The 25732-nt window shown below is 42.6% G+C and overlaps 1 protein-coding gene across 5 annotated transcripts in view; it reads right to left on the reverse strand.

Annotated features, from left to right (window-relative positions):
• LOC135216709 (coronin-7-like) overlaps positions 1-25732 on the reverse strand; it is a 502494-nt gene that overhangs the window by 248540 nt on the left and 228222 nt on the right. For 4 of the 5 annotated variants that reach the window (XM_064252161.1, XM_064252160.1, XM_064252163.1 and 1 more), the window contains 3 exons: positions 21618-21785; positions 21118-21234; positions 20052-20216 (listed from right to left, as the gene is read on the reverse strand). In XM_064252161.1, coding sequence (XP_064108231.1) covers positions 20052-20216; positions 21118-21234; positions 21618-21785 — 450 coding nt within the window. The remainder of the gene's footprint in view (positions 1-20051; positions 20217-21117; positions 21235-21617; positions 21786-25732) is intronic. The other variant, XM_064252162.1, reaches the window with a different exon arrangement.

The following is a 25732-nucleotide window of genomic DNA, read 5'->3' on the forward strand; positions in this document are numbered from 1 at the left end:
TATAGGCAGTAGCAAGTAGTGTTTAACACTTTAAACGCTGATTGGACGTATTAAACGTTGACGAAAATTGTCTGTCGGGTGCCAAACTGACGTACGAAACGTCAACGAAAAAAAATTTAAAAAAAAAATTCGCGGAAAAATAGTTATAGGCCTATTAGGCGAAAACTTTTGAATCACGCACCTTGAGGGATGCTGGGAGTCCCAAGCTGGGAGTTCATGGATCAAACTGTTGTTTTGTTTATAAGCGTTACCCAGGCGCGCAAGCGCGAATTTCTTTCTTCTCGCACTAAAAAGCATCAGCGACACATCTCAGAACTTATTTTGTCACTTTGACATAATTTTTCCACCATTTTATATTAGCCGTTACATAGAGTTTTATATATGAAAATGTGTGCAAATTCAAGTAGAATACAACAAAAAATAACTCATTATTGTAGCTTTTATCAGTTTTTTCATATAAATAACGATAAGTGACAAAATTTCAACCTTTGGTCAACTTTGACTCAACCGAAATGGTAAAAAAACACAATTATAAGCTAAAACTCTTATATTCTAGTAATATTCAATCATCTTACCTTCATTTTCCAACAAATTGTAAGTCTCTAGCACAATATTTCGATTTATGGTGAATTTTTGAAAAAAAACTTTTTCCTTACGTCCGTGCGGTAACTCTTCCGAAAAAATCAGACATTTTTTCGTCCGATTGTCGTAATGTTTGCAGTTTTATATTAGCGTTTACATAAAGTTTTATATATGGAAATGTGTGCAATTTCATGTAGAATACAACTAATAACCACCAATGGTTGTAGCTTTTATCAGTTTTGAAATATTTTCATATAAATAACAATAAGTGCCTAAATTTCAACCTTTGGTCAACTTTGACTCGATCGAAATGGTCGAAAACCGCAATTGTAAGCTAAAACTCTTACATTCTAGTAATACTCAATCATTTACCTTCATTTTGCAACAAATTTGAAGTCTCTAGCACAATATTTCGATTTATGGTAAATTTTAGAAAAAAAACTTTCCTATGTCCGCGCGGTAACGGCCAAAAAAAATCATAAATTTTTTTGTCCGATTGTCGTAATGTTTAGCACAACTTTATATTAGCCGTTAAATAAAGTTTTATATGTGAAAATGTGCGCAAATTCATGTAGAATACAACAAAAAATCCCATGGCTGTAGCTTTTATCAGTTATGAAATATTTTCATATAAATAATGATAAGTGCCAAAATATCAACCATTCGGTCAACTTTGACTCGACCGAACTGGTTGAAAAACACAATTGTAAGCTAAAACTCTTACATTTTAGTAATATTCAATCATTTACCTTTATTTTGCAACAAATTAGAAGTCTCTAGCACAATATTTCGATTTATGGTGAATTTATGAAAAAACATTTTCCTTACGTCTGTGCGGTAACTCTTCAGGAAAAAAATCAGAAATTTTTCCGTCCGATTGTCGTAGTGTTTGCACCATTAAATTAGCCGTTACATAAAGTTTTATATATGAAAATGTGCAAATTGTTATTTAGAATACATCAATAAACAACTCATGGTTGTAGCTTTTATCAGTTTTGAAATATTTTCATATAAATAATGTTAAGTGCCAAATTTTCAAACTTTGTTCAACTTTGACTCGACCGAGATGGTCAAAAACCGCAATTGTAAGCTAAACTATTACATTCTAGTAATATTCACTCATTTACCTTTATTTTGCAACAAATTGGAAGTCTCTAACACAATATTTCGATTTATTGTGAATTTATGAAAAAAACTTTTTCCTTACGTTGGTGAGGTAACTCTTCTGAAAAAATCATAAATTTTTTCATCCGCTTGTCGAAATGTTTGCACCATTTTAAATTAGCCGTTACATAAAGTTTTATATATGAAAATCTGTTCAATTTCATGTAGAATACAACAATAAACAACCAATGGTTGTAGCTTTTATCAGTTTTGAAATATTTTCATATAACTAACGATAAGTAGAAAAAATTCGACCTTCAGGCAACTTTAACTCGACCGAAAGGGTCGAAAACTGCAATTGTAAGCTACAACACTTACAGTCTAGTAATATTCAATCAATTACCTTTATTTTGCAACAAACGGGAAGTCTCTAGCACAATATTTCGATTTATGGTGAATTTTTGAAAACTGCTTTTTTTTACGTACGAGCATTACGAATTCATGCATCATATTGTGATAATATTTTCTCTGAGTTGCTTTGATCGTTTTACAATTTGTTATATACTAAAATCATTGCAATTTAGTGTACAATACAACGGGAAAAAATTAACTCATTAGCTTTAACCGTTTTGCTCACAGCGCGATTTGTATACAATTATATATGAAATTTTTTTTGCACTGTCATATACGTATTCCAATATTTATATATGATAATGATTTTTTTTTCATTTCTGATGGTTGCATACTAAACTTCAGGCAATGACAAAAATAGGACCCATATATGAACTCTTAATCTTGAAAATTAAGCGTTCTGTGATTTAAAAAAAAAACTTTTTTTTCCGCTTTAGGCGCTCACTCGCGAACGCCGCCGGCATACGGGAGACACTTTAATGAAGAAATAATGTATTGAATTTTTACACAATCCACAAGTTTCGTAAGCCTGGTTGCATGATGATTCATGCTTAACCTACTGAACTTTTGCTCCTAAATCTATTAGTTTAAAGCTATCATACTCATGCCTTATCGGTAAAATCTACTGAAATTGAGACTGAAACCTGTACATTAAGCATATCCTCATGCAATGTACTGAAAACACATCTCTCATTAGTACTTTACAGTTCTGATTGACGCTGTATATTGTTTTTGTTTTACAGAGTGTAATTCTCAGAAATGAAATGTGGTTGTGTATTTCCAAGCAACCTTCAGTCCCAAAATCTGAAAAATTCCAAAAACTGAAACAGCTTGCCCCTGAAAGTTTTTGGATAAGGGACTGGGGACCTGTATGGGACTCCTCATATCCTAAAGGAGTTGGATGACTGAAGGTCTCCCTTAAGCATTAGTAAGGTTGACAATAAGTATTTATTCTTGAAGGAAGAGTAAAAATTGAAACTTAAAAAAAAAAAAAAAAAGTTACAGAAGCTTGACATCTGGAAGGGATGGGACAATGGGAGAGATAAAAAGTTACACACTGAAAGCAAAGTAACTGAGCCCAATGCCTTGCTGCAAGGAACCTTGGTACTGCCTACAGTGAGCCATCAAAGGCATGCTGTGTAATGTAACTCACCAAGGATGAGGTCTACCTAAAGTTGGAATTATGTTTTGTAGCTCTAATGAGAATCCTATGTGTGTGTTATGAAATGAATTTAATATGAAGACAACTAACATTGGTTTGCTGCACAAAAGATATACAAATGAAATAAAAATATAATTAGGACACTATAAAAAAAATACAAGGGCAATTATGAGTACATAAGACAAACATGAAGGGTCAATGAAGATCCAAATACTGTGAGCTACTGACAATATAAGTCAGAGTAGAACAAGTGGTATAACATTTATATGTGCCTGAAAAGGGATTTTGACGAAGGAAAAATCTATTTCTGGGGGAAGACCTGTGTTGCCCGGTGAAAAGTTCCTGTAGCTCACTTTTCTAAGTATAAATAGATTCTAAATATACCAGAGAAAAAAGCTAGCATGGTGTGCTGAGGTTACTTCCCTTGCTCAAGCACCCAAAGGGTGTCGGGTATAAAGTACAAGGCGAGTGGAAGCCACTATTCACAGGTCTTCTGCCAATTAGAGGATTCCTTTCCAAAATCCCTCTCCTGGAAAGAACCGTTGCAAAGGCCTCTCCTCCCTCTTGCTCCTGCTACTACTAACCGATCGGCGCGCCATCTGCATTCCTGGATTAGACACCTTAGCTTGGATTGGTTAAGGGTGGGAAATTAATTAGAAGTGATGGGTTCACCGGGGGACACAGGTCTTCCCCCAGAAATAGATTTTTCCTTCGTCAAAATCCCTTTTCTGGGTTCGACCTGTGTTCGCCAGTGAAAAGGTTACCAGAGGATTCCCATCCAAGCTTATCAGATACCAGACAAGTCTAAAAGGAAGGAGTTAATGAAACCTAAGGTTCATTTAAGAAATAAAATTTTACTTGCTTGCTAACTACACTAGGACCTAAACTATAACTTGGAACTAGTAACAATATAATAATATAATACTCTTAAGTATGGTATCTTAGAGGAATATACTAGGGTGTACAGACGGGTCCATAAAATAAATATGGTCTCAACAACATTATAGTATATACATGTTCCCGTGGCAGGATGACGACCAAACCCTCAAGACCCGGAGGAGAGAGGTCTGGTGGGGAATATGAGCGAGGCAGGTAGGAAGGAGAGAGTATTAAGGAAAAGGGAAAAAGGGATTTGACAAGATTCATCAGTCAGGGGAGACTATGCTCCCTGCAGCAACCGCTGGGAATTTAAGGGCCTCTAGATTCTTGAGATAGTGGCATTTAAAAACTGCTGGAGATTTCCAACCCGTATATTTCTTCAGGTCTTCGAAATTCATATTGTGAAAATAATTAATAGAGGTAGCTACTGCTCGGATATCATGGACGTGTGGAACTGAATCAGGGTTGGCATGTTTAATAAAGTAGAGTATTTGTTGTCTATACCTCTAAGAGAAATTGTACCACCTTTTTCTCTAATGAAAAGGGGGCCTGAAGATTTTCCGGATGTCCTGGCTAAGAAGGATATAAGGGTAGCGACAGGGCACAAAGATGTGTCCTGTGCTAAGGGTATGATTTTCCATGGAGCCCACCTGTTTTGTGGGTCCTCATTTTTAGCCAAGAACCTCCGGTCTGGGGACAATAATACTTCACCCGACGGGAGGAATTCTATATGGTCTGGATTCCTAGAGAGAGCCGAAAGCTCAGATATTCTGGCACCTGAGGCCATGGCCATTAGGAATAAAGTTTTCCTAAGCAGAGTTATATAAGAGCATGACTCATTATTAGTGTCCGAGGCTAACTTGAGTACGTCATTCAAAAACCAAGAGACCGTATGAGGGCGGTCTAATGGTCTCAGGCAGGCACATGCTCGTGGAATAGAAGAGAAATATGAATCTGACAAGTTAATATTAAATCCCAACTGGAAAATCTTCTTTAAGGCTGACTTGATTGTTGTAATGGTACTAGCGGCCAGGCCCTTCTCAAATAGAGTTCTAAAGAATGAGATTGCCAGATTCGTGGTCATTTCATTTGCAGCTGAGTTTTTTAGAAAATTGGCTAATTTCTTAACTGCCGAATCATAATGCCTGAGCGTTGATTTTCTTTTATCTGATTCTATGAATAAGATGTTTAGTGGATCAATACTAGCGTCCTTTTGAGTTGCAAACTTCATGAAGTCCATAAAGTTAGAGCATTCAGAATTCTTGAGGAAGCTGACACAGTCAGAGTTTGTACTGTCTGTGTCAGTTCTGGTCGAGGGATCCGTCTGGGTTGGAGCTTCAATTCTAGAAGAAGTGGGAACCAGTTGCTCTTTGGCCAGTTGGGTGCCACTAAAGGGGTTTTGACAAAGGAAAAATCTATTTCTGGGCAATGACCTGTGTCGCCCAGTGAAATGGTTCCTTAGATACTATTTCTAAGGTATAAATATTGCTATTCATCCCAGAGAAAAAGAGAAACAATATAGTGCCAAGATAAATGGCTTGCTCACCTTTAATAAAGGTGTCGGTATAGATAAAGAGCGAGTGGATACCACTACCAGAGGTCCCTTGCCTTTAGCTTCTTCCTTTGACACAACCCCAACTACGGAGGAGCCGAACTATAGCCCTCGCTACCCTCTACTACTACTGTGAGCGCCTCCGACACCTTTGACGTCATTCCTGAAGATAGCACCCAAGCTTGGGGTAAGCAGGGTGAGGAAAACTAACTACAGGGTAGGATTTCACTGGGCGACACAGGTCATTGCCCAGAAATAGATTTTTCCTTCGTCAAAATCCCTTTTCTGGGCTCAGCCTGTGTCGCTCCGTGAAATAGTGCCAGAGAATTGGTTTCACCATGCTTGGGGGAACTGCACAGATACTAAGAAGGTATAAAACAAACACCTGTAAGGTTAATAGTATAATGAACAACTTAAAGATACAAAGGCTTACAAAGCAACTTAATTGTAAAGTATCTTAAAATTACTAGATTAACAATCTTAAAAGTACCTAGCCTACGACTTAAGGATAACTAAAGGTAAACAAGTAGGCTATAGTAAAAATATACAAGTCGACACATATACAATAACCGAATGGACAGAGTCCCAAGCAAGTAACAATGAATGAAGCAACTACATCCAAGGCAAAATATATACACTAGAGGCGACCTAAGTAAGGGTGCAATGAGGCAGGTAGAAGGAAAGGCTACAGGAAAAGGTAATAGAAATTCATGGAGTGTCAGGGGAAACTGTGTTTCCTGCTGCCACTGCTGAGAATTTGAGGGCTTCCAAAGATTTTAAGTAGTGGCGTTTAAAAACTGTCAGAGATTTCCAGCCTGTATATTTCTTAAGATTGTCAAAATTCATATGTTGAAAGTAATTAATAGAGGTGGGCACTGCCCTAACATCATGGGCACGAGGAAAGGAATCCGGGTTGGCCTGTTTAATGAAGTACAAAATTTGTTGTCTGATCCCTTTTAAGGAAATCGTACCACCTTTTTCCCTAATGAATAACGGACCTGAGGGTCTTAAGGTTGTTCTACCCAAGTAAGCTCTTAAAGAGTTAACAGGACATAGAGAATTGTCCTGGGGGAGTGGTAGGATTTTCCATGAGGACCACCTGTCCTGTGGTTCTTCATTTTTGGCCAGAAAGTGACGATCTGGGGATAGGAGAACTTCCCCTTAGGGAAGGAATTCAATGTGACCTGGCTCCCTTGATAAGGCTGACAGTTCTGAGATTCTAGCTCCTGAGGCTAGACTTAGTAAAAATAAAGTTTTCCTCAGGAGAGATATGTAATTACAAGAATCATTATCAATTTCTGAGGCCAGTTTGAGAACATCATTCTGAAACCAAGAAACTGACTTAGGTCTCTTGGAGGGTCTAAGTCTAGCAGAAGCTTTCGGAATGGAGGAAAAGTAAGAATCCATAAGGTCTATACCAAAACCAAATTGGAAGATCTTTTTAAGAGCTGATTTGGTAGTAGTAATAGTGCTTGCTGCCAGACCTTTCTCGAACAATGATCTAAAGAAGGATATGGCCAAATTCGTGGTCATGACTTGCGTGTCTGAGTCCTTAAGAAACATGGCTAGTTTCTTAACGGACGAGTTATATTGATGCAAGGTAGATTCCCTTTTATCTGACTCCAAGAATGAAATATTCTGGGGGTCAATGTCCGCGTTCCTGCGAGCCGCAAACTTCATGAAGTCCATAAAGTTAGGGTTTTCTGAATTCTTGAGGAAGCGAACACAGTCCGAGTTTGCACTAACTGGGTTAGCCTGGGATTGGGAATCCGTAGAGGTCTGAGTCCCAATTCTAGAAGTAGAGGGAACCAATTGCTCTTGGGCCAGTTGGGGGCTACTAGAGCCACCCGGCCCTTGAATGGCCTGCGTTTGTTCAGTACTTTCAGAAGTAGATTCATCGGAGGGAATAGGTAAATCCTTTTCTATACATTCCAATCTAGGGCCATCGCGTCCGTGGCATAAGCCAGAGGGTCCAGGTTGGGTGCCACATAACAGGGGAGTTTGTGATTTGACTTCGTGACAAAGAGATCTACCTGAAGCCCCGGGACTTGTTGACATATCCAAGTGAACGAATTTTTGTCTAAAGCCCACTCCGATTCCAATGGGACGGAGCGAGACAGAGCATCTGCTACTACGTTCTTTACTCCCGCTAGATGAGTGGCTGACAAGTGCCATTTGTTCCTGACCGCCAGAGAGAAAATGGCTATCATGACATGGTTCAAGTGGCTTGACTTGGATCCGCCCCTGTTTATGCAGTGGACTAATACCGCACTGTCTAGAACTAGCTTGACATGTGACTTCTTGGATGGCCGGAGCCATTTCAGAGTGAGAAACACTGCCATGGCTTCCAGTACATTGATATATAGCTGGCAGAATGGTGGGGACCAGGTTCCCTGGACCTTTTTGTACTGTGAGTACCCTCCCCAACCGGTTAGTGAGGTGTCCGTGTGGATCACTAAAGACAGCAGGGGAAACTGAAGGGGTACTGCTTTTGATAGGTTGTTTACCTCCGTCCAGGGGCAGAGAAGTTTCCGTAAGATCGCCAGGATAGAAGCTAACCTGCCCCAGGATCTGCAGTTCGCTTTGGAATGCCAAACCCTGTTTATGTCCTTGAGTTTGGCTTTCAAAAGGATGTCCGTGACTGAGGCAAACTGGAGTGAGCCCAGGATCCTTTCCTGACTCCTCCGGGATGTCTGATGTTGTTTGAGAAATTGCTTTGTGGATTTTGCTATTTCTTTCCTTTTCAACGGCGGAACTGATAGAGTGTGTGACTGCAAGTCCCACTGAAGGCCTAACCACTGGAACCGAGATTCTGGTGTTAGTCTGGACTTGGTTTTGTTTATTTGAAAACCTAGGTGTTCTAGAAACTTGATTACTTTGATCATTGCTTTCTTGCACTCTTCGGGGTTCTTTGCCCAAATGAGCCAATTGTCCAGATAAGCCACTAACATTATTCCCCGAGTCCTCAATTCTTGGACGACTGCTTCCGCCAACTTCGTAAAAATCCTGGGGGCGATGTTGAGCCCGAACGGCATTACTTTGAAGGAATAAGCCCTGTTTCCTAGTTTGAAGCCTAGGAATGGCCGGAAGTGTCTGGCTATTGGAACATGATAGTCAGCATCTGTAAGATCTAAAGAGGTTGTGACAGCCCCACGGGGTAGTAAGATCCGTACCTGCGAAACGGTCAGCATCCTGAACTTGTCGCAATGAATAAATAAGTTTAGATGGGACAAGTCTAGGATAATTCTTCGCTTTTCTGAGTCTTTCTTTGGCACGCTGAACAAGCGTCCTTGAAATTTTAAATTCCTGACTCTTGAAACTACTCCTTTGAGGAGGAGATCTTGAGTATACTCTATCAATTCCACTGTTGGTTTCTGATAGAAATTGTTGGTTGGAGGAGGGCACTCTAGCCAACTCCAACCCAGACCTTTGGTCACGATGCTGTGAGCCCAAGGGCTGAACCTCCACCGGTGCCGGAAGAGGTACAGTCTCCCTCCTACCTTGGGACTCTCTCTGCTGACTTGCCGAGGGACGACCGCCGCGCGCTCCCCGGAAGCCTCTGCCTCTGCTTGTGGCCCTGCCGGATCTTCTTTGGTGAGAGGCGCCCCTAGCCCTGCTGCCTCTGGCGAACCTATTAAATGCCTGAGCTTCAAAAGCCGAGTTATAGGCCGGTGAGACAGCGAAAGAGGTTGAAGGTTGGGGCTGCTGGGTTGGTGGAGCCAGCAGCAAGAACTGGTGTTGCTGCTGAGCCTTAGAGGAGGTGTGCTGCTGTCCCTGAGGCACCTGCACTGCCTGGACTAGCGTCTGCTGAGGAGCCTGGAAGGGCTGAAACTTCCTTGGCTTCTTCTTGATCCTAGGGTTCAAGCCGGAGGATTCTGGCTTCCTCTTGGCCACTAGGTCCCACCTGACCTTGAGACTCTGGTTCACCTTAGAGGCCTCATGCAAGACCTCCGCCACCACTGGAGCAGGGAAGAGGTCTGTCCCCCAAATTGAGGAAGCAATGAGCTTGTTAGGCTCGTGCCGGATGGTGGCTTCCGCCAGGACATGCTTCCTGCAATTCCTCCTTGCGACTAGGAAGTCGTAAAGGTCACACTGCATTGTATGCAGCAGTCCCTTTGCTGTGACTTTGAACAACGGCTCTTGTTGATAAACAAGAGCCGTCATCTCCGCTGTCGTCAAGGAGGAGAGGGATCTTGCCAACCTGGTCCGGGCGTCGAACTCTGTCTGGATCAGAGAGTCCGACAACCTGGGAAACCTCTCACTAAAGAGAGTGGTGGCGCAGTCAGGCTTCAGTTTGCCTACTGTGAAGGTGGGCACCGCACCCTCAAAGTAGGCGTCAGAACCGGGAATCAGAAGAGATGTGGGCTTTGTCTCCCGGAGCCGAGGCACAAGCTCGTCCCTAAGCACTGCCTGGTAGGTCACTTCCACTACCTTAAGGGTAAGTGGGAGCGGAGTGCCTTCCACCGTCGTAAAGATGGTGAAAGGGTTTCTGAAGGCAGTCAGGCGAGAGTTGTCACACTCCCACTCTTCCAGGCTCCTCAGCCAAGTCTGTTGTGCCTGCTCCCGAGGAAGGATTACCGTCTCCTTGGGGACTTTGTCCTCTCTCATCATGGCTGCATCTGTTAGATGGACGTAGCCCATGAATGGAGGTTGAAGGTCTTTGGGATAGAACTCAAAGTCTTCCAGCCTTCGAGTTCCAATGCCCTCAATAGACAACATCCCGTTGACAAAAGGAGTGTGTGCTGCAATCCTCCAGGGATTGGCAGGCTTGAAGTCCGGTAGTAGACGCGAATCTGGCATGACAGAAGGCACTAGTACCTGCACGGACTGTGAAGGTCCTGCCGCGATCGAGTCCCGAATGCCCGTCATAGCATTCTCCTGGGCCGTCAGTCGTTCCGCTAGGGACTGGATTGACTGACCCAAGGCCTCTACCGAGCTTGAAAGCTGGGAGAGAATCGATCCGAACTTGGTGTTCACCAGGTTCCCCACAACATCTCCCACCTTCTCCAAAATGTTGGAGGAGAAAGCTTCGGGGTCGAAGGAGGGTGCCTGAGCCCTCACCTTCCGAGACCTGTGCTTAGGGGATCTCGATGCTGATGAAGAAGCTGCCCTTGATCTGTCCGCCCCGGGATGGGGAGCCGGGGTTTTAGCGACAGTTGAGGGAGCAGACTTCATCGGCAAGGACTTCACCAGCTTGCTCGTAGAAGGTTTTACCTTGGGGATCACGGAAGAAGACTTGGGTCGCACTGACCGCTGCTTCTCCGTGAATCCCCGGAAAGAAGTAGAAGTGGATGGAGCAGGAGAAGGAGAAGGAGAAGGGGAAGGGCTCAAGGAAAGCCCCTGAGTCCCCCCAGAGCCTGCCTCAACTACACCCTTACCTGTGCCCATGGTGTCGACAGCCATGGGCTCAACGTCAAGGTTGAGGGCCGCCACGTCCCCTGCGACGTCCTCCGTGAAATCGTCTTCCGCCGGGAGCGACACCAGGGCTTGGATATCGGCGATGAGGGGGGCGGCAACTAGGGGGTCGATGACTGACCCTTTCTTGGCACCGGGGAAGACGAGGTCTGCCATGTCCTGGGCCAGGATGTATGGGCGGCCCTTCGTGGAGTTCCTCCCGAAGCCCCTGACCCAGGCCTTAAGCGATGTCAATGCCGCTTTCCCTCCATCATCAGAGCCCTGCAAGAGAGGGTTAGAATTAGAAAGATGGAACGACCGAGGTCATAACTGAATAATCAATTAATAGTCAATATGTACACATATGAGAGTATAACCAATAACATAACCGGACCCAAAGAAAACACTTCGCCAACCAGGGTGTAACATGTGAGACACCCCTCGTGGTGCCACACCAAGAAGTCCTCCACCCTCACAGCGCACCCAGCGTGGGAACGGCAAACCTCGTGACCGCAGGGGTCCTGCAGGACTGCGTTGCAGCCTGCTCCCTGACAGCACAGGACCTGTAAGTCAAAGGATACATGAGTATCGATGACAACCTCCGGGGAGGTATTAAAACCAATATATAAATACATGTAGGCGCCGGAGTGTAGCCAACGAGTAATTGATACATATAGTAAGGTAAGTAACATGTAAATATACTATTCGTGCCGGAGTAGATCCAGTGACATAGTAATAACATAAATCAATATGGTACATGAAACTGCGTATAGTTATAACATAAAAAGGTCATGGGAGGGTAGCTGTCTCAGTGTTATACTTCTCCAGAGGTAACACGCTAAAAAAGGAGAGGTGAGTTAACTCCGCTGGGGGCCGGAGTAGGGCAACCATTATTAATGAAAGCCTACCCGAGCCCTCGGGACGTGAAACAGGAAAATGTAAAACATGAGACAGAACTCCCGGAGTGCAACTCCGACCTAATACGTATGATAATAATATAACAATAATATCATAACAGAGGTATTAGTGTGCTATGTAGGATACGGACAAACCATAAGAGGGCCCCGGAGTAGGATCAAGGCCCATATGATACTCTCACTTCATGAATCAGTCCGGTGGTGGCCGGAGCTGAGACCGCCGGAGCGGGGGGAAATAGTGGGTAGAATGTGAGGGTGGAGCAGGGGGCATGGGAGGGGAACCCCACTTCCCCTGCCCGAAGGCCGACCGAGGTACGGTATGGGAGGGGGATAACCATGAGCCCCGAGCAAAGCGACTGAGTACGGCAGCCCTGAGCGCTGGGAGGGTCTCCCCCCCACCACCTACGCGAGCCCTCCCCCTCTCATGCAGACAGGTAGCTAGCTGTGAGCGAGTGAGTCATCACACCACCAGGGTGGGTGGGCAAGGTGCGGAGGGAGAGGCAAGGGGAGGGGGGGGGAGGCCAGCAACAAGGTGGCTCATAAGCGATCGGCCAGCGGCCCTCCCGGCCGGGTGAACAGGCACGCGGTGAGGAAGGCCAGGCGATGCAGTGGACCAAAGGCCGACCAAGTCGTACATAGCAACGCACTAAAAAACCATAATAATAAGATATGCAATAATGATAAATAAATAGCTAGGCTAACACAGGGGAAGGAAATAAATTGAGAACGAGAGAAAGCATGCCCAGAGGGGTAGGCTAGTCACCAATCTGACGATTGGGGTATGCTAGCCTAACCCAAGCGGCTAGTCGGTATGCTGTGATATGATCGAGAGCAGGAGACTAGGAGCAGGGACTAACACGAAAGAACACAGTCCTAACGTAAATAACTCCTAACAGAACGGAATCTGCATAGGTTAGGCTAAGATCCGAAATGCGGACGGAGTATGGGGTCCCCGTGAAGACGAGACTAAATAAAATGATCAAGCTAGTTGCATGAAATCAATATCAAACAGTCATGGATATCATAAAAATACTGCTATAAAAGGTAATTCTGATGGTATGGGAGACCAAAAGAGTACCAAGACCGCCATGCGGCCGGAAGGAGAAGACGGCGTGGGAACGGTGACGCTCCCGCTACCTAATCTCTCTTCAATAACACCAAAACAAGGAAGACCTTCATAAAATGAGATCTAAAAACCTTTAAGCAGTACTTAACTTAGATGCAGAAGCTTGAGACATCCTAACGGTATAATTCCGAGCGAAAATAGCAAAGGGCACAGCACAAAAAATAAGACGCGTGTCCGCTATAATGGCTATCAAAGGAATGACGTCACAGGCGTCGGAGGCGCTCACGGTAGTAGTAGAGGGTACCGAGGGCTATAGTTCGGCTCCTCCGTAGTTGGGGTTATGTTGAAGGAAGAAGCTAAATGGCAAGGGACCTCTGGTAGTGGTATCCACTCGCTCTTTATCTATACCGACACCTTTATTAAAGGTGAGCGAGCCATTTATCTTGGCACTATATTGTTTCTCTTTTTCTCTGGGATGAATAGCAATATTTATACCTTAGAAATAGTATCAAAGGAACCATTTCACGGAGTGACACAGGCTGAGCCCAGAAATGCTACTTGTCCTGTGAAAGATCTTAGCTTGTGCAGGACCTTCATCAGAAGATTCACTGGTGGAAAAAGATAAATCTTCTGCCAATTGTTCCAATCTATGGACATCGCATCCGTGGCATATGCCAGAGGGTCCAGGTTGGGTGCCACATAACACGGTAGTTTGTGGTTGGCTTCTGTGGCGAATAGATCTACCTGAAGGTCCGGGATTTGCTTGCAAATCCACCGGAATGACTTTCTGTCCAGGGACCATTCTGATTCCAACGGAGCAGTCCTGGAAAGTGCGTCTGCGATAACATTTCTTACTCCCACCAGGTGAGTTGCTGACAGGTGCCAATGGTTTTTCATCACCAATGAGAATATCGTAATGAATACGTGATTCAGTTTGCTTGCCTTGGAGCCTCCTCTGTTTATGCAATGGACCACCACTAGACTGTCCGAGACTATTCTCACATGACTGTTCCTGGCCGGAGCTAGTCGCTTTAAGGTTAGGAAAACTGCCATAGCTTCTAGAATATTGATACGGAACTGGCGGAACATACTCGACCATGTTCCTTGTACCTTCTTGTATTGTGAATATCCTCCCCAACTGCTCTGTGATGCATCCGTGTGGATGATTAGAGATGGCGGAGGGAATTGCAGTGGTACTGACTTGGCTAGATTTCGGTGTTTCGTCCATGGATGAAGCCTCTCTGTCAGAATAGGTGGAATTATTGAGATCTTGTCCCTGAGCCTGTCGTTGGCTCTCTTTCTCCAGACTCGATTGATGTCTTTCAATCTGACTTTTAATAGGACATCTGTTACTGAAGCGAACTGTAGTGAACCTAGGATTCTCTCTTGGGTACGCCGAGACGCCTTTTTGTTCTTGAGGAACTGTCTCGTAGCTGCTGCTATCTCCTTGGTCTTCCTGGGTGGAAGAGATAGCTTGTGTGTTATAAAGTCCCAGTGGATTCCCAGCCATAGGAAGTGGGAGGCCGGAACCAACCGAGATTTTTCCTTGTTTATCTGAAACCCCAGAATTTCCAAGAAATTTATCACTTTGGCTGTTGATTTGTGGCATTCTTCGATGCTGGTTGCCCAAATGAGCCAGTCGTCTAGATAGGCTACTAACATAACTCCTTGAGTTCTTAGTTCCTGAACTATCTTCTCTCCTAGTTTGGTGAATACTCTGGGCACGATGTTGAGCCCAAATGGCATGACTCTGAATGAATAAGTTTGGTTTCCCAGCCTGAAGCCTAGGTACGGAGAGACGTTCCTTGCTATTGGAACATGATAGTAAGCATCTGTAAGATCTATAGAGGTGGTGACGGCCCCACGGGGAAGTAAGGTCCGTACCTGCGAGACTGTCAACATGCGGAACTTGTTGCAACGAATGTATGAGTTGAGACGGGACAAGTCCAGAATTACTCTTCTTTTGTCCGAGTCCTTCTATGGGACACTGAACAGACGTCCTTGAAACTTTAGTCGTTTCACTCTCTTTATGGCCTTCTTCTGTAGGAGATCTTTGGTATAGTCTACAAGGTCCTTTGTTGGCCTCTGATAAAATTTGAATGGTGGAGGGGGCCCTTTCACCCATTTCCACCCTAGGCCTTTCGAGACTATACTGTGGGCCCATGGACTGAAGGTCCAGTGGTCCTGGAAGAGATATAATCTCCCTCCTACCAGCGGGTTCTCACTAGCTGGATGCAGGTTTACTGCCTCTGCTTCCCCAGAAGCCTCTACCCCTTGGTCCGCCTCGTAGTTGGGAGCCACCTCTGGCCCTGCTACTTCCCGCATGCCTATTATAGCTGCGAAATCCATCTCTTGCTTCATAGCTGGGGTTAAAGGCTGGGGAGGTTACTAAAGCTGTGGAGGTTGAAGGCTGTTGAGCTGGCGGAGTCTGCAGTAATACAAACTGCTGTTGCGGATGAGCCTTAGAAGTCGAAGGCTTAGCGATTTGTGACACCGGAACTGCTTGCACGACCGTTTGAGGACGGGAGGCCTGGTAAGGACTGAATTTCCTTGGCCTCTTCTTGGGTATGGTCTGGTGTTCGTGGGCCTCACACTTCCGTTTAAAAGGGAGATCCCAACGGACCCGCAGGCTTTGGTTGGCTCTGGCTGCCTCCCGAGAGACATTGGTAACTTCGTCTTCCGGGAACAAGTTCTCTCCACATATTGAGGATTTTATTTTCCTATTGGGTTCATGCCTTATAAAGACATCCGCCAAGACATACTTCCTACAAGCTCGTCTCGCCGTTGCAGAGTTGTAGAGGTCTGACTGGAAGGTCTGTAATAGACCTTTCGTCAGGACCTGGAACACCTGTTCTTCACGGTACGTAGTGGCTAATAACTCCGCCGTAGTGACTGAGTTGATAGATCTTCCTAGCCTAGATCATGCCTCAAATTCCGCCTTGATCAAATGGTCCGGAATTTAGGCAGCCTCTCGGAAAATAGAGTGGAAGCGCAATCCGGGTCCAGTTTACCTATCGTAAACGTGGCTGGAGCTTCGTCCCAGAAATCCCTACCTGCAGGGAAGAGAAGAGAAGTAGCCTCTGTCTCTTTCAGTCCTGATAGGGGTTTATCCTCTGCTGCTGCTTGTTGGGTTAGTTCCGCTACCTTGTCTGTACAGGGTGACGGAACATTATCTGGGGTCACAAACGTGGTGAAAGTACCCTTGTGGGGGCGTCAACTTAGTATTGATGCATTCCCATTCGGTGAGGGTGCGAACCCAAGCAGCCTGGGCTTGGTTCCTACGGAAGATCACTGTCTCCTTCGGGACCTTGTCTACTCTGATTAGCGCATGTTCTGCTAGCATGTTCTGCTAGTCTGACAAATCCTGGAAAGGGAAATTGGAGACCCACCGGGAAGAGCTTAAAGTCTTCCAATGGGCGGGTTCTGCAGCCTTCAATAGTTAGCTTCCCATCTGAAAAAGGGGCATGTAAAGCTAACCGCCACTTGTGTTTTTTATCAAATGGCGTCAGCTTTGACGCATCCGGCACTGTCATAGCCAGCGCCGGGGATCCGGAGTGGAGAAATCCAGTCATCATGTCCTCCAGGGGCTTGGTCCTCCCGGCAACCAAAGATGTTATAGCCTGGCCAGAGATGTCGGAGCCCGAGGCGAGTCGTAACGACTCAAACCTCTCATCAACTGCTTCCCTAACCTTCAACATTAGAAGGTTAGCGAGCGTCTCATGATCGAAACCAGGCTCCGTCGCCTTGGATCTGGCAGACTTGACTCTCGACCACTTGGGGGGGAGAGAATCCTTGGCAGCATGCGACTTGCCAGATGAAGTTGATGGCCTAGGGGCCAGAGATGGCTCAGTCGCTGCTGACGGAGCTGGTTTAGACCCCTTCGCAAGGGATTTTGGTTTAACTGATTTGACCTTGGGAATGACCACCGAGAATGATCCGTCCCAAGTAGGGGTGGACTTAGAGAAGCCCAGGAAAGAAAATGAAGAAGAAGGAGTGGGACTTAGGAAACTCCCTGCCTCACTTACCTCCCCACTTACCCCCTCCTCGGTAGCCATGGGTTCCCGGTGGATACTGATGGCCGCCACCTCGTCCGCCATCAAATCCTCCTGCTCCTCCGGAAGGGGCGTCATCTCCGCGCAGATGGTTTGAATGATAGGGACGGCAACCTGCGCTGGGACAAATGAAGCTGGAGACTCCCTGAACAGAAGGGAGCCCAGACTTGCGTCCTAGACGTACGGCTGTCCTGCCGGTGCGTTCCTACCGAACCCAGAGACCCAGCCTCTCAGGGCCACCCTGGCGTCATGGCCGGCGTCATCGTGAGTCTGTCAGAGAGGGGGTCGAATTAATATTCCACTCCAGGAATAATATTTGTAAAACTTCTCAAGTTATTATAACAGAATTTTCATATCGATGATGTAGCAAAGATACTTACCTGCTCACCTGGTAGCAGGGACACCAACTCGTAGCAGATGGTGCACGCCTCCGGGTGCCAGATCATGTAGCGCCCGAACGGTACAGCGCAATTTGCATGGGAGCAACACACTACATGGCCGTAGGTCTCACCAAGGGAGGCGGAGCAGCCCTGCGTCTGACAATGGACCTTCTGTAAGTTGAAATCCCGAATGAGTATCTGGCTCGAGGGGGGAAGGAGCGGGGCTGGAGCTATAACTCCGGCTAGAGCCGGAGATAACTCCGGCTAGAGCCGGAGATAACTCCGGCTAGAGCCGAAGCTAACTCCGGCGAGAGCATGCAACTTAACCTAGGTATTGGTTTAAGCCTTACTCACTAACAAGTTCAACTCACTGAATGAATTAAAGAAAAACTTTAAATATACTTGCCTGCTCCTGTTTCTGTTCTTGGGGAGTAGGTATATGTCTGGTATGTGGGATATGGGAACTGCCGGACCGGAGAAGAGGAAGACCTCATCTCTGTTATGGTCGGCCGGATCCGAAGGCTACGTATTATCGTAGTCTAATACCTGACCTACCCACTGCCTCCATCGAGGTGGGGAGCGCCGCAAGAACAGGAAAGGAGCTCCGGCAAGCTTAGCGCCACACTCCGGTAGTGGATGTGAGGGTGAGTCACTGTCCGTCAGTACCCGTAAAAGGTCCGGAGGTGTCTTATAATAAAGTCCCCAAAGCCTAGCCTACTCAAAATATCATAATAATTATAATACTATCTAAATTTAATAATGAGGTATCAAGGAAGAGTTGTAACTAAGGATAAGGAGACTAACCAGTATGGATCTAGCCTAACCTTCCGAGATCACTACGGAACCGGACCGTTAGGCCAAATCTCCTATAAGACATCATAATGTGAACATTAGCCCTCGACCAAACCTACTAAAATCGAATTTTTTCGATACAGATCGGCAGGGAGGATAGGTCCAACAATGTGAAAGGATAGAAGGGTTTTCTATCCTTGATATCCTCCCCTCTCGCACCGTAGCGCCAGCAGGGGAAGAGGCATAAAGGGTACAGGGTTTGAGACACCTAGCCTACCTTCCAAGTCTGACCTAGTCTTGGTCAGTTAGGCTAGGGGGGTGGGGGGGGAAGCAACTCTTCCAACCTCTTCAGTGATAATAAATCTACTTGCATATACTATTACATCTATTTGGTTCGTATTAAACAGTAAATCATGCAAAGTCACATCGGGAGAGGGAGAAAGAAGGCTTTCTCTCTCTTGTCCTTTGATAACTGCCATAGACTACTAGTAGCCAACCGAATTTACATGAATAATATATTGATGTTACGCCGAGATAGGCACAAACACGCTCTTGGGAAGCTGGAGGGGGTCTAAAATTAAACAACCTTTCTTTAAAACCCCAGTCCTTAACCCCAGAGTATGTCAAGAGCGCGTTAGGCCTCTCTGCGAACCAATTCTACTCGAATAATAGATAAACACATAATATAAGATACGTTTGATGATTGTACGAATAAAATTTTTTGGTCTATATTATATTTAAAAGGAAATTAATGAGAACCAGAGCTCCACATGTTCTGATGATGCCCCCGAAATGGCGGACACGCCAACGGCCCCACAATACATTTCTAAGGGGCCGAAGGCCAATTTGGGAAGCCCACAACTGTATAAGTTATGAAAACACAAATTGGAATACTCAACTTAGAAGAAGAAGGAAGTTCTGCAGATGCCATCGCTAAATCACAGAAATTATGGGAGCAACGAGAAAAGCATGCACTGGTTATGAAGTCTAAGTACAGGAATGAAGATGGTGCGTGGATCGGATAGTAGTAGCAGGAGCGAGAGGGAGGAGAGGCCTTTGCAACGGCTCTTTTCAGGAGAGGGATTTTGGAAAGAAATCCTCGACACCCTTTGGGTACTCACGCGAGGGTAGTAACCTCAGCACACCATGCTAGCTTTTTTCTCTGGTATATTTAGAATCTATTTATACTTAGAAAAGTGAGCTACAGGAACTTTTCACCGGCGAACACAGGTCGAACCCAGAAAAACGCCAATGAAGTAAGTATTCAAGTAATACAGGCCTACTCCACTCCTTGACAGATGTATGCTACTACATGTAAAACCGCAGGGACCTATTTCTAATCAAGTTTTTTTTAAAGAAATGGAATGATTTAATAACAGAACTCAAAATAGTACAGAGCACCTCAATTTAACAGACATTTTGGGGGTCTGGCCTTTTTAATATGTAATAAAGTCTGCTATGTAAATAAAACCCCATATTACAACCTTCACTTGAATATTCTGAGGATAACTTACATCCAACAGCAATGCCACCATTTCCTAACTTAAACAAACCTACAATTTTCACTTACATATCAATATAGGAGATTTATCTAAAAATATATCACATCTAAGATGGTAGCATAAGAAAAATAAATTAGAATTTGTTAGCAGATAAGTACAGAAGGCTGCCAAGTTGAGGAGATACCTTCATTTTCAAATTGGTACACCTATTACATAATTCATCCAAAATCTATAAACTTAAAAGTTTCAAAAACTTACACTAACATTCTCCTTCTCCTCTTCTTGTATAGTCTGTTCCTGTCTGACTTCTTCTCTCCTTCTCTCTACTATCTTCTCATCAACAGAGACTGAGCGAGTTTCAAATGCCTTCCTAATGGATGCCAGTTTGGAGGGGTTTTCATCTTCCACCTCTTCTACAGCTTCCTATTTAGTAACAAACATTAATATATTAAAAGCACATGGGATAAATACTTTATATATTATTTCCTACATTTCATATCTGCTTTCACATCCTTAAAATAAAAACCGATAATTTAAAAATACCACTGTAAATTATCAATACACGCAAGAATAAACATGTTACTTGATAATTACAAGGCCGAGTTAGTTTAAAACCTAAGTTAAACAGAGCCAAAAATTATGAATTAAAATTTTTTTAAAATATAAGAGATATATAATTAAAGTCAAAATTTTTCATGTAGAAAACCATTTGCACATATGTATGCATCATAGCAAGCTTCACATCAATGCCACAGCTCTTTGATTCAAGTTCAAGATCCACCATTAGTAGTTCTTTTATATTTCAAATATGGTTTTAACATCAATGCGATACAAATTTAATTAACCCCTCACTAGTACTTAAAAGTAATCACAAGACAAAAACAAAGCTGATACAGAAATATAAGCATAGAAACTACTCAAACAAAATACAATATAAAATTTGACAAACTACCACAAGCAATTGCAACCAAACACCTGAACAAAAGTAACATACAATCACTAAAGCATTACAAAAAATACAACAGGACAAAAAAAAAATAATAAGCTCATTACATATTGCTTACTGAGTATTTTCCTTCCAAGGAGTGTTTATAGTGCATTCAATAACTCTTTCTGATGCAAAAAATTACAGCTGAATCAAATGAGTTTTCTATCTATTTAGTGAACAAATGTATGACTCTTGCAACATGCACCACCTTCATTGTTAATACAAAAACACAACAAATCAATAAATCTTAAAGAGCTCAACCCTGACTATAATTGTGCAGTTTAATCATAACATCTGAGATACTGCACATTGCAGAATTTGAAGCTATATGCATACCTTGGGTTCTTCTTTTGCTTCATAATTTTTACGAAGCTGTGAAATGCTTATCCCACGAAGCTTAGTTGACTCTTCTTCAGTCTCTATACATTTGCCACCAAAATTCCCATCAGTCTCCTAGGTACATGGATTATAATATTCACAATAATTAACAAAAACCAAAAACTGACAATGCCAAGTTTACAACTTGAAGTGACACCAAAAGATCAAAGGTTATGTACACTTAAATTGCACTTCCTAATTCACTTCCAGTATCATGCACATAATTACATCTTATATCTCCTTGAAAATTTTATATTTACGCAGAGGTAGCATTTAGTGCTGACAAAATTAAATGCATGCATGGAAAAATTAGGTATCTTTGAATATGTTATCCTCTGTTTTCTACTCAAGAGGAGGAAAACCCAAAATGTCAAGTGTCTAAGTTCTTCTAGGAAAAGCTATCAACAAATGGGACAAAAGAGGGTCCCTGACACAGGCATGCAACTACAGTCACTTGCCTCTTCATTAGCCTCAAAGTTTTTACGAAGTTGAGCCAAGTTTTTCTTAACAGGAGTATCAGCGGAAGGATCATCCTCATTGGTAAGATTTTTATTTTCTTGAAGAGGAAAACTGGAACGCAGAGCTGGTTTGGGTGTTGGGCTCGGTTTGGCAGGCATGAAACTTGGCTGTAACGTTTGGAAGGAGAGTTGAAAATCCATCGATTGAGTAACATAGGAAGGAGGCAAATGCAGGCAACTGAAACTATGCACAGCTACAAAGATAGGACAGGAAATGCAAAAGCAGACCAGAACAAGGTGTAAGGTTTCACAAGATACAAAAGTATCTTCAATTTCTCCCTCTGCTTTGTAGAACCATTTCGCACCAAACCAAAAAGAATGTAATGCAATTCCATTACACACATACAGAACACCAAATTTTAAAAAAATACTACTTTACAATATTTTATCAATGATTTAAAATGCAATATACAAATCATTTAAGAACCATACACTAATTTTACAGTGAAATGAGTTTCATTAACAACTTTTCATTTACAACATTCCCACCTCTTCATGTGGTGAAATAACAAAATTATAAACTATATACACTACATATACTACATAGTTAAATGCAATGAACTTATTTCACATATCACAAAACAGCAAAAAATTTCCAAAGCAAAAATCACCATGTATCCTAGAAAAATCTATACCATATAGAACATCTGACTTTAAATACTTTAACGGTAAAGTATCAGGAGGACAGACTAGATATGGTCTAAGGAATTTGTTATCATATAGCTGCTATACAGGCCAGTCAAAAGGTTGTCGGCGGGGGTTCCGTTCTCAGCAGGGTGCTGATAAGCGAAAACCGCCACTCTGCAATTTATGGCACTGGGTTTCAGTTAATGTAGCCGATAACCAGTTAATAGTGCCTCTGTTAGGTATGTTATGGCGCCATAACTCTATTATCAGCACTTTATAGTGCCAATAACCAAAACTCAGCCTGTTATGGCACCATTAATCGCTGATTTTATGGTGCTAGATAAGTACGGTAAAACCAGATCGCCTTTAACCGAGTCCGCCGATAACTGAGGACTGCCTACAGGCAATCCCCAGTTATTGGTAGGGGTTCCATTCCTGACAGCGTGAAAATAACCAAAAATTGGCAATAATAGCATTGATCTCCAGTTAACGGCGCCCATAACCAAGGGTTGGCTTCATTGGTAACCAGGGATCGGCACCGAAAATCAAGTTAACAGGATTTTCAGAGCCAATGTGCGGCGAACCCTGCTTATCGCCACTGGTCCCCACTTATCGGTGCTTACCCCCCCTTAACAGTGCCGCTGACCACCTGTTATCAATGCCAATAACTGGGGATCAGTACTATTATCGCCAACTTTTGGTCACTGACGATTTTTGGTTGTCATCACACCATACGTAAATGCAATAGCCACAATGCCCTCTTAACTTCTCAAGTTCCTTGCTCTTTTTTGGGTACACTTGTCACTACAAAGACTCCACCTGCAACTTCAAAGAAATATGAAAGAAATCATGAAGTCAGGTCTAATTGTGATTATGGTATTGTGGGTTCATTTCCCGCTTATATATAATATGAATAATTATCACATCACCGTCACTCATATAAACTACAAATGTCCTTTAATATCTAATTTGCTCTACCTCAGAATTAATATATTTTCATATATGTAAACCGAAGGGTAATTCTGTAGTTGATAATAATTTTGTCCTCTCGTAGTTTCGAACCACCGCCCAGCAGACAGAGAAGAAATCAAGATTTTGGTGACATTATCGATTTAGCTAACAAGTGAGGTTATAAGTTTATACAGACTCTGACCTTATAAATCACAGTCAAACTCTGGTATTCATAATTAGAATCGATATCCATCCCCCTCTTCCATGTCAACAAATTTGAACGTTTGCTGTACGTAGTCATGTTATGAATAATTATCACATCACTGTGATTCATATAAAGTATTCAAACTACAAATGTCCACTAATATCTAACTCGCACTACCTCTGAATTAATATATTTTCATAAATGTAAACCGAAGGGGAATTTTGTAGTTGATAATAATTTTGTCCTCTCGTGGTTTCGAACCACCGCCCAGCGGATAGAGAAGAAATCAGGATTTTGGTGACATTATCGATTCAGCTAACAAGTGAGGTTATAAGTTTATACAGACTCTGACCTTATAAATCACAGTCGAACTCTGGTATTCATAATTAGAATCGATATCCAACCCCCTCTACCATGTCAACAAATTTGAATGTTTGCTGCATGTAGCCATGTTATGAATAACTATCACATCACTGTGATTCATATAAAGTATTCAAGCTACAAATGTCCATTATTATCTAATTCGCACTACCTCGTAATTAATATATTTTCGTAAATGTAAACCAAAAGGGAATTTTTTAGTTGATAATCATTTCATACTCTCATGGGTTCGAACCACCGCCCAGCGAACAGAGAAAAAATCAGGACTTCAGTGACGTTATCAATTTGGCTAACAAGAGAGGTTATAAGTCTATACCGACGCCGACCTTGCAAATCACCATCAAACTCGGGTATTAGTAATTAGAATTGATATCCAACTCCCTATAACATGTTAACAAATTTGAATGTTTGCCGCATATAGCCATATTATGAATAACTGTCACATCACTGTGATTCATATAAATTATTTGAGCTACAAATGTCCTTCAATATCTAATTCACTCGGGAACGGAACCCCACTGATAACCGACACTGCCTATATGTATGTATGTATGTATGTATGTATATATCTACAAATCTATATATATACATACATACACTATGTACAATGGCCCCACATATTCCTGTTCACTGGATTCGTGGATTTCTCTCTGGACCATATCTACCCATTATTTGCAGGAAATTAGACTATTTGCAGAGTTTTACAACAAAAATAATGGAAAATTAGTGTATTTTGATGCTACTTTCATGACTAAATACATTCTTATGATACAAAATGTTTTACTAATTTTCAAATATTAATATTGATTAATACTGTATTAGTAAGTTTAATAAGATTAAATGATTTCACATAATAAAATAATAATTCTCTCTCTCTCTCTCTATTACAAAGGTGTATGTTTTTTGTATGATAAATAAATGATTTACTATTTTCAAAAACTAATATTAATGTAAACAGCAATAATATCAAATCATTAAAGAAAATACTATGAAGCATTAGTAAGATTTTAGTTTATAAATCTAAAAAAATTATGTAAGAATGAAGGAAATCCCAGTCTTCTCTCTCTAACTCCAAGCACTATAGCTGTCAAATATATCAAGTAATGTGACAGGAGGGGGAGGAGCTGTTGTGCCGTTACCACTAAGTGTTCATGTAATTTCTCTCTCTCTCTCTCTCTCTCTCTCTCTCTCTCTCTCTCTCTCTCTCTCTCTCTCTCTCTCTCTCTGACTGAGACAAGAGAATTTTTATAGTGCATGTATATATGTTTATTAATACTTTCAAATAATAATAATAATAATAATAATAATAATAATAATAATAATAATAATAATAATAATAATATACCTGTACCTACAAAATTCATATATGATAGTATTTTAAAGAAATACAATAATCTATCCATTTCGCTCTTTTAAATAAGGATAACTCTTTTGCCACACAAGATATGTATGTCATAGTGGTAACTCCCTCCCTCTGTTTTGCTGGAAGTGTTAGAAGTGTATGTATATAATTATTAACATTTCTGAGAGAACAGAGAGATAAACTCTTTTTTCGAGAGAACAGAGAGATAAACTCTTTTTTCGAGAGAACAGAGAGACTCTCTCTCTCTCTCTCTCTCTCTCTCTCTCTCTCTCTCTCTCTCTCTCTCTCTTACTGAGATAAAAGAACTTTTATGGTACTAGAATGTAATACAAATTCGTATGTGGCAGTATTTTAAAGAGATAAAAATAACCTTTCCATTTTACTTACGTAAGGATAACTCCTCTCTCTTACTGAAAGGAGGATAATCTGTACAGGACATAGGTTTTGACTTTAGGGTAATGATTCCCTTGGGGGATTAGTAAGAAATACAGAGCTCTGACTTTGGCCACCTCTACAAAGAACTTGAAG

This window comes from Macrobrachium nipponense, chromosome 6 (genome assembly GCF_015104395.2).
Source record: "Macrobrachium nipponense isolate FS-2020 chromosome 6, ASM1510439v2, whole genome shotgun sequence".
Lineage (NCBI taxonomy): Eukaryota > Metazoa > Arthropoda > Malacostraca > Decapoda > Palaemonidae > Macrobrachium > Macrobrachium nipponense.